This window comes from Leguminivora glycinivorella, chromosome 3 (genome assembly GCF_023078275.1).
Source record: "Leguminivora glycinivorella isolate SPB_JAAS2020 chromosome 3, LegGlyc_1.1, whole genome shotgun sequence".
In the NCBI taxonomy this organism is placed as follows: Eukaryota; Metazoa; Arthropoda; class Insecta; order Lepidoptera; family Tortricidae; genus Leguminivora; species Leguminivora glycinivorella.
In genome coordinates, this window is record NC_062973.1 from 17,883,050 (window position 1) to 17,893,144 (window position 10,095).

Consider the following 10,095-nt stretch of genomic DNA (forward strand, 5'->3'; position numbering starts at 1 on the left):
ATTTAGAGTACTTGCATACGTTGAGTCCACGCGCGAAATGGCATTCAGATATTGATGAGCCCAAGCTCGGTGCATTAGTATTAATTAAAGATGAACAACTGAAACCGCTTCATTGGTCACTTGGTCGTATAGTATCGTTGCATCCGGGCAAGGACGGAACCTCTCGCGTAGCCACACTTCGGTCACAGTCAGGTCTAATACAACGACCTCTGGTAAAGGTGTGCCCTTTACCCATAGACTAGCTTATTCTTAAAATACTTCGTATTTGGTGGGCGGAATGATCGATCCGGACACCATACTCACTTTAGTTTAGGTATATATTTAGGTATTTTTGAATTCATGTCCTTTCTCTTATATCGTAAAATGGAACGCAAATCTATTAGCGACAGTACGTAGGGTAGTTTCTTCGAATTAATTGGACATTTATAAAAGCCAGTTGAAGGTAGATCGATTTGATGGCTGCTCATTGCCCTGTGCGCAAGCTCGTTCGTCGCGAAAATCAGAAACTCGCTAAAATTGTCGATTGAGGTGATCAAGGCCCTCCCCGCGACGTCTCCAGCACCAGCCCGCCATCGAGGAGAGTCGGTACCGACCAGCTGTTCGCCGAGCGGAGACAGGGTGAGTTGGCCTTTCGATTTGATTCGCTTTCACTGGCATAGATCGTTAGATTTTCTCAACTACAATTTCCCTACTCGAGGGCGATTGTACAGTAGTTATTGTCTTTAAAAATCAAAACGATTCGACACTGATAAAAATAATAATAATCTGGAATGATTGTGCTGAAAAAAAAATTGCTCTAGCTTCAAAAACCAGGGAGGACATAGAGCAAAATTGACCCCTCCTGTTGCGTCTTAAAACTTTTATGGAGACGACAATGGACAAAAACTTAAGACAGTAAGAAATTATATGGAAGGAAATTTCCTTTAACTGCCTCATTGTCTATGACAAATTTAACTATTTGGCTACATAAAGGCAGTGAACTTGTAACTAGTTGTAACTTCTTGTATATCTAATACTGTCTAAGACAACCATATTCAACTATTCACCGGGGTTATCATAGCAAGCTGAAAGTTACAAGTTACAGCAGAAGTCTCTTTTCAATTTGTCATATTATATACATTGACTACCGCTTGTAAATTGTAACTTTCAGCTTTGAGAAACAAAATTGTTCGAGAAATGGGCCCCTGGAATTTGACATTGCGATTTTAACATGTCAAATATAACATTTTCAGCGGGCGAGCAATACGCGCGAGCGGCAGGCGCGCTCACATACGTGCTAGCCACGATCGGAAGTAAGGCTGAACTCAAGTCGACACTGTGTTACGCGCTCGAGGTTTCCAACAGAGACTGGGCCTCATGCTTAGATAAAAGACAGGTACAGTAGTCACTACGATTCAACGAACGATGTAGAACGGTCGAACGACCTTAGTTAGGTAGGTTTTCACATAGGGTACGATCCGTAGTAAGGCTGAACTCGTCGACACTGTGTTACGCGCTCGAGGTTTCCAGCAGAGACTGGGCCTCATGCTTAGATAAAAGACAGGTCAACTTTGTATTACAGCGAAAATTTTAATGTTTCAGTAAGAGACGTGTATGGAAGTCTCAATTCTGCCTCTTCTCTTTTTGTTTCTTAGGTTTTTTAGGGTTCCGTAGTCAACTAGGAACCCTTATAGTTTCGCCATGTCTGTCCGTTCGTCCGCCCGTCCGCGGATAATCTCAGTAACCGTTAGCACTAGAAAGCTGAAATTTGGTACAAATATGTATATCAATCACGCCGACAAAGTGCAAAAATAAATAATGGAAAAAATGTTTTATTGGGGTACCCCCCCTACATGTAAAGTGGGGACTGATATTTTTTTTTATTCCAACCCCAACGTGTGATATATTTTTGGATAGGTATTTAATAATGAATAAGGGTTTATAAAAATCGTTTTTGATAATATTAATATTTTCGGAAATAATCGCTCCTAAAGGAAAAAAAAGTGTGTCCCCGCCTCTAACTTTTGAACCATATGTTTAAAAAATATGTAAAAAATCACAAAAGTAGAACTTTATAAACACTTTCTAGGAAAATTGTTTTGAACTTGATAGGTTCAATAGTTTTTGAGAAAAATACAGAAAACTACGGAACCCTACACTGAGCCTGGCCCGACACGCTCTTGGCCGGTTTTTATTTATCAATAATATATGTTTCTGAAATACAGGTGTGGTGTGACCGGCGACCGCCCTGGCTAGCAGCATTGCTGGGACTTGTCGGTACTGTGCTACAGTTCATACCGCCTGTGCTTGTGAAAGCTGTCCAAAGCGGTGCCTCTATGTACCAGGTATGTCAGCTTAGTCTGTGAAGAAGACAGCTATCTTTGAGCTGTGTGATCCATTTTTTTCGACACATCTAGAGTCTAGTTTAACGCGATGTGGCTAAAACGTGGGTATTATTTGCCAAATCTAGCGATTATTATTAACGAATTCATCGAATAGATTGTATGACGTATGACTTATGCACAGGACACCTAACTAAATATCAGGTAAAAGTATATTATGATTTTAGTGAGTCGTGCGCGTTTACTTTCTACAGGCGCAGTCATGTGCCAAAAAGAGGATCTTACAAAACATAGACAATATTTACCATTTACTTACATAGATCGGAATCGCCCGCTTAGTTGCATTAGAAGCTAAATTACCTTTACTAACAGGCCAGAACTATTTTATCTTTGTGGGAAACATCACCTAATCCTAACATTTCCAGACGATGTCGCTCTGCATAACCTGCATCTCCCGCTCTTGGCCGTGCATCCCGCGCTCATTCGTCTTGGCGTGCGGCTGCGTGCAGAGCTGCATAGGCTCGAGCGCGGGCCCGGTCGGCGCTTCAGTACTGCTGCAGGCGCTGCTCACCAAGCTCTACGACGACGTGCTGCAGTGGGCGCGCAGGCAGCAAGCCCGCGAGCAAGCCGGTGAGAGAACCTTCTAGAGCGACTAGTGCTGCCTCCCTCCCTCACTAGCTATCTCGCTCGTGCAGGTGTGTAGGCGCCTCCGTGCTGCTGCAGGCGCTGCTCACCAAGCTCTACGACGACGTGCTGCAGTGGGCGCGCAGGCAGCAAGCCCGCGAGCGAGCCCGTGAGAGAACCTTCTAGAGCGACTAGTGCTGTCTCCGTCCCTCTCTAGCTATCTCGCTCGTGCAGGGCTGCAGGCGCTGCTCACCAAGCTCTAAGACGACGTACAAGCCGGAGAGAACCTTCTAGAGCGACTAGTGCTATCTCGATCCCTCTAACTGTCTAGCTATCTCGCTCGGTGAAGTATCGATGCTCAAGTGAAGCCAGGGAAAAATCTGGTGAGATAACCTGTAGAGAATATATCGAGAGCACGAGTAACTGTATGGTACCTAGAGCGGCCACTAGTGCTATCTCTGTCGCTCTTCACTACTACCTACCTAAGGCCCACTTGCACCAACCACTTAACTCAGGGTCAGTGGACTGTCATCTGTCAAATTCCATATAAAATAGGTTGGTGCGTGTGGCCCTAAAGCGATAACTTTACTCGTGTTTAAATAGTACATTACGATACTAGTGCGATAAAAGGAAGTTCGAAACGAGTGGCGATAAATCGACACGAGTTACGAATTTCCTTTTCGCACGCGTATCGTACGACGTTTTTCAGAACAGATGAGCTTCCGAAGTTTCGACCTGGCATATAATGAATCACTTCTCGCGCTAGTGCGTAAAAAAAAAACACCACCTATACTGAAAATGTAATTTAAAAAGGAAGGGTTCTAAGATTTCACGTATTAAAGATGACTGTTGCTGTTTCTCGCAGCTGCGTCCGAAGCAAACGGTGATCTTCAGCACTCCAGTGAGACGAAAGCTCGCACCAAGACCGTGAGGATCGCCGGCCTCGGACAAACAAGTGAGTAATAAATGCCATATTTCCACGTCATAACACATCAATTCGTCTTTCCGTTTTGCCGTGAAAGACGGACAAACAAACAGACAGTATATAAAAATACCTTTACCTACCTAATACCTAAAAATACCTTTAATACCTTTGAAATAGCTGTAATGTACTAGCCTTAACGAACCTATAAATGTATGATGTTAATTGTTTATTATTTTTTGTAGAATGATAGTTTAGCACTAGGTAATTATATTCCTCGGATACCCGTTGACCACGACTATGTTTTCATATTTGTTTGCATTAAAAATGCTCAAAATAGAACAGTAAACTAAACTACTTTGCCCGTCGTATCGTAATGAGTGATAGGAATAAATTAATGAAATGGAATAAATGTTTATTCAAACATTTAAAAAAAAACTTAACACTAACTCACAACTGCTGCCAAACCAGAATATGGTTTTCATCACATTTGCTGTTTAAAGGTCTCATTGCGTATACGTGTACTGAAGAATAATGTACTATACTTCAGGCAAAGGATGTTTCAATCAGCCAAGGATTCTTTTGCACAACTAATTTGACTATTAAGTTTAAAAAAAATATTATACGGTATGAATAATGCATTTTATTTATGTTTAACAATTATTTCAGTGTATCTTACATTTATTTTGTAAATTTCACAAAGATAAATCCCTATAATTTGCAATCTGGCTGGAAATTATGATGGTCATCTCGATTTGCGCTTGAACGCGTTGCCATAGCCAACGGGCTGTACAACACCGCCATTCATTGAAGGTTTTGCGTTATGGTTTTTTTTCTCTGTGTTTTCCTCTCAAATGTGATGAAAAATATTGTGTGTAACTCAGGAGGTAAGGATTTTAAACTCGTGTCTATAACTACTCGTGTCTCGTGTCCTGCGGCTGTCGCGAGTTATTAACAGGGATGTAACGGATGTGGTTTTAACGGAACCGGAAGCGGAAGCGGAAGTTTTGAACTTAGTTTAACGGAAGCAGAAGCGGAACCGGAACCAGAAGCGGAAGTTATAGATGTTAAAAACGAAATGAAAAAATACCACATAGGTATAACATAAACCAAAACTAATTAAATTACCTAGAACTTTTAGGTGTTTACTGTTCAGCCTGTAATCAGCAGTTTGTAATCAGCCTTTAGGCCCACTTAGGTTTTAAAAACGAAAAGAAAAGTTACCTGATATTTTATCTTAAGTATATCATTCATTACAATCCAAAAATTTAAATCACCTTGAACTTTAAGATTGTTTGTTGTTTAGGTAATCACTAAAAATCACATAAGAATCCTTTTAAACCTTTATTATGCCGTAAAAGGTTTTAGAAACGAAAAGAAAACTTACTCGTAGGTAGTATAATACAATCCAAAACTAACCAGTAAAAATTATATGTGTAATTGTTAGCACACAATTAAATTTTTAAATTAAATGGAGTGATTGTAAAAGAAGTAACCTGTATTTAATAAACAAATCTAAGGGGAGCTTCTAAGGGGATCGTAGATAAGCCCTGCACCACTGAATAGTTGTTCACTCGCTACTAACTAGGTGGACAGGACAAATATTGGCGCGCAATGGAATGAAGCGATTAATGTTTAGTATCGCAGCACGTGGCAAGCGGAGAGATGAGCGAATGATAGGTATAGACCTGTTGGTCTTTGATGTACGCCGCATGAGTCCCACCGTCGCGCTAGGTTCCGACATCCGTTACAACTTCCGTTTGAAAAATAACAGAACCGGAACAGAAGCGGATGTGTAAAACAAAACGGAAGTTCCGCAGTAACGGAAGCAGAAGCAGAACTCCGTTACATCCCTGGTTATTAACACTGGTTGACAAAATCCCCCTAACCTCCATTCTTGCACAATATACTATTGTTGACAGACGAGGCTTCAAATACATATCTGTTATATCTGTATCGTATACTCCGTAAGTTGATCCACTTACTCTCCTATCCCCAGACCCTCCGCAGAGTTTCGATAGCAGTCACAGCCAGCCGTCTTCAATCGCCATTGCCATCGCCGAAGCTTTATGCTCCATAGACGAAGACCACAAGCATACTCGTGAGATAGAACAACTGGTCGCACTGTCTAAGAAGAATTTTACGATATCCGATCAGTTTGGACTGGAGGACTTTCCTGAGTTTGCGGAGTTCTATGAAGAGGTTAGTTGGTATTAAATAGCCATCGCCAAAGCATTGTGCTCCATAGACGTAGACCATAAACAGGCACGCGAGATAGAATAACATGCAGGTGTAGTGCGAAAAGGGTTTCCTTCGTATTTGTCATGCTAGTTCAGTCAATGTCAGTAAAATCGCTGTCAATAGAAATGTCAACAATGTAAACAAACCATTATAATTATAAAATATCAATATTCTAGCACAATTTTATTATTTTAAAGGTTGAGGATGATAATGTGATATGAATTGATTAATATAACACATAGATTAAGCCAGTATATTATGATGAGTTAGAACGGAAATTAAAGACATTTTGACTACAAGGTTTGTTTACATTGTTCACAAATTCTATTGACGGCGACTTTACATCTTGTGCTGAGACTGACTGAAAGGCAATTCTTTTCGCACTATGTCTGTAACTGGTGGCGCTGTCTAAAAAGCCATTTACGATATCCGACCAGTTCGGTTTGGAGGACCTTCCTGAGTTTGCGGAGTTCTATGAAGAGGTTGGTTCTGTTTTAAAATTTGATATTAAAGTGGCCAACGTCGAGGATTGTGCTTCACAGATAAAGGTAACTAATACACATGCAACATAGAACAACTAGTCGCACTGTCTTAGAAGACCCTTACGATTTCCGCCCATAATTATTTTTAAAATCTGGACTTAATCGCGTTTGACTAAGTCCCGATTTTAAAAATAAATATCTGGGCAACCGAGCTTCGCTCGGTTCTGTTTCGTATCCTTGACATGTGTCGCCATCTAGTTCAAAAATGAATAGTACCTACATCGAGCGAAAGAATTCTCAGCCTTAACAACACAACTACTCCACACGAGATGGCGCGCATTTCGCCACAAAAACTCAAATAGTGTATTTTCTATTCGTTTTAGCCTTGACCTGTGTCGCCATCTAGTGTTTGCAATAAATAGTACTTACATCGACCGAAAAAATTCTGTCTTAACAGTACAACTACTGCACACGAGATGGCGCGCGAAGAAAAACGCATGAAAACTCGAAAATTCGCGTTTTCCGGGACCTAAGGATAAGTTAGACCGATTTTTCACCCCCAAAAACCCCCACATAACAAATTTCTGCGAAATCGTTAGAGCGGTTTCCGAGATCGTCAGTGTAAATAAATATATATATAAATAAATAAATAAATATACAAGAATTGCTCGTTTAAAAGTATAAGATATGTGTAATAATCGTGAAAGCAAAAAAAAATTAAATTATCTATATTTATAGGGCAACGTGAATGGATCCAACGCCGAGCGAGCCAGCGACGCAGCCGCTCTGACCAGCCAGATCCTCATGACGCCGCCTGGCCGAGACAGTCTCAGGGTGAGACTTGATTTTCACTTGATACTAGGGAGTGCAAGAAGTCGATGGTCGATGCTTATGCATTTCTCGGTCGAACGTTTTCAACTGTCCAAGTCGCGACACGACTAAGCGCGCTTGGCGTCAAGGCTTGTACCGCATCTCCTTACACAATATTAATGAATGAGACTTTATTCGAAACACATTTACAACAACATCAAAGTAGGCTTAAATCTAGGAAAATAAATGAAGTTACAGTGCTGAGGGTGGTTTCGGAAAAGGATAACACTCAGCATTTGTCGCGGCACATTAATAGTTTTACGACGCTGATTTTCAGTGTACCCATTGACACTTAAAACAAACACAAAACAACACAAAACGTAAAAAGCAGAGCAAAACAGAAACAAAACACATTATAATGAACAACTGATAGTTGTATGAAAACTGATATATATACATATTTATATAAATATGATTTGCTAAGGTTTGGAATTTCCTAGGACATTTATTTTTTAAGCTTTTTACCGACACACCTATCATGCGAACCTTGTCGGAACACAAAAGTTTCTAGCTGTAGAAGTCCATCAGTTGATGTCCATAGGTCAAAGAGTTAGGATATCAGGACCAAGAAAGTTGCAAGTGAAAAATCGATGATAGAGAGAAATTTAATGTCTCAAGTATTTATCAAATTTTATTTTCTCTAATTATATATTTTAACCAATAACTCTGAATAGATCAGACGGTTCAAAAGGTAAAGTATTTAAGGTCAAAGATGATGTTGTGAGGCGTGCATGTGAGGCTCAACCGCCATTTTAATTTTATGTAATTTATTTTGTTGTTATTTAGAATTTAATTTAATGTTAGTTGGTTTGGTTTAAATTAGTTTAATGTAATTTTAACTGTATTTATAAATTTTAATGTATTTATTATTATTGACGTCTGAAATAAATGATTTCAATTCAATTTTATTTTCTCTCAAACATGATTCAGGTAATCTACGACCACCTCCAGCTGCATTCCGAGAAGATATACACGGAACTGGGGCTGCAGGTGGCCAGCGACTCCGTCCCGTTGCACAAGGCTCCGTTGCTGTACATCATGTTTCATATCGGGCGACGGCCCTTCGACCAAGTAACTATATTTTCTAATACATACCTACTTTACTGAATATTATAACAGCAAATAAATGCTTACTATGTACAGTTTTGAGACTCAAAATAGATGAAACTGTACGAAGTGTAAGGCGTCATAAATAAGTGCGACGCGTGACATACAAACAACTTCATATACATTTTGTTAAATTAAAATGTAATAGAATACTCTCTATTATATATACTATGAGCACACCTCAGTAGTGACATACAAAAATAAAATTCTATGTAATAAAGTTTTCTTTATTTAATACAGTATCTTCGGAAAGAATGGCCGATGCCGTGGAGCAAGCTTGTATCCGCGGCCAAAGCGTGGTCCGGTGTAGAGGGCGCCCGTGTCCACGTCAACAGAAGACATGACATACGCAGCGTCAAGGGACAAAGTAAGAACAAGCAGCTGGCAGAGTTATATGACCTGTTTAGAGCCCCGGCCACAGGTTTACTCTAAAAAATATTCTAAACGTTCTAGCAATAACATTATTATGTGACATGGTTCAGTGTAGCAGGCGCCTGTGTGCACGTTAACAGAAAGCGTCGAAAGACAGAGCAAGAACAAACAGTTGGCAGAGTTATATGGCTTCTTTGGAGTCCCGGCCACAGGTTTGCTTTAAAACTACTACTACCTAATGTAATGTTGTAGCAATCAGATTATGACGTGATATGGTCCGGTGTAGAGGACGCCTGTGTCCACGTCAACCGAAGACACGACATACGCAGCGTGTCCTTTACAGAGCAAGAACAAGCAGCTGGCAGAGTTAAATGACTTGTTTAGAACCTCGGCCATAGGTTTGCTTTAAAACGACTACTACTCTAATGTGGTAGCAATATTTTGAGAATTTTGTGATATGATCCGGTGTAGGGGGCGCCAGCGTGCAACTTAACACAAGACTCGACATACACAGCGTCAAAAGACAGCAAGAACAAGCAGCTGGCAGAGTTATATGACCTGTTTAGAGCCCCGGTCACAGGTTTATTGTAAAAAATACTCCAATGTTGCAACAATGTTTAAGACCTGTGAGACATGGTCCATCATGATGGATAACTGCAGTTATGGCGCCGAATAAAATTTAGTAAAAGACACGATATTTGCAGCGGTAATGTTTGCTGTAAAAAGCTACTCTAATTTTATCGCAATAAGTTAAAAATGTAAACTGTTTAAATAATATTGATACTAAAATGTAGGATGCTGACCTTAAAATAGGTACTTATTTGTCAAATCTCAAAATACTTATATTCAAAATAAAAAGTTGCTCAAGTAAAATTAATCTTTCATTTGACTCCAAATAAGATAGGCTTTGACTAGAGTTGTCTTAGCGAAACCCTTATTTTCGCAAGTACCATGATCTCATTTTAATACCAATTTATTTCATTACATAATAGATTTTATAAAGCTAAATACACATAAAGCACACTATTTGACAGTATTTATATCTAAAACAATGACAACGAAAACTTTCAAAAGAACTAAACTAAGATGACGTCTGTGTAACTTCTACGACATTTATTTTCCATTGGCCAAAGTTATAAGAATATAGAAATATTTT

The 10,095-nt window shown here is 39.8% G+C and overlaps 1 protein-coding gene across 1 annotated transcript in view; it reads left to right on the forward strand.

Annotated features, from left to right (window-relative positions):
* The window catches only part of LOC125242614, a 43,962-nt gene extending 34,379 nt beyond the window's left edge, over positions 1-9,583 (forward strand). Inside the window, exons 10-18 of the mRNA XM_048151417.1 lie at positions 1,233-1,375; positions 2,205-2,324; positions 2,747-2,951; positions 3,811-3,900; positions 5,867-6,069; positions 7,329-7,424; positions 8,391-8,531; positions 8,808-8,934; positions 9,411-9,583. Coding sequence (XP_048007374.1) covers positions 1,233-1,375; positions 2,205-2,324; positions 2,747-2,951; positions 3,811-3,900; positions 5,867-6,069; positions 7,329-7,424; positions 8,391-8,531; positions 8,808-8,934; positions 9,411-9,496 — 1,211 coding nt within the window. The 3' untranslated portion in view covers positions 9,497-9,583. The remainder of the gene's footprint in view (positions 1-1,232; positions 1,376-2,204; positions 2,325-2,746; positions 2,952-3,810; positions 3,901-5,866; positions 6,070-7,328; positions 7,425-8,390; positions 8,532-8,807; positions 8,935-9,410) is intronic.
* Positions 9,584-10,095: the final 512 nt, after the last annotated feature.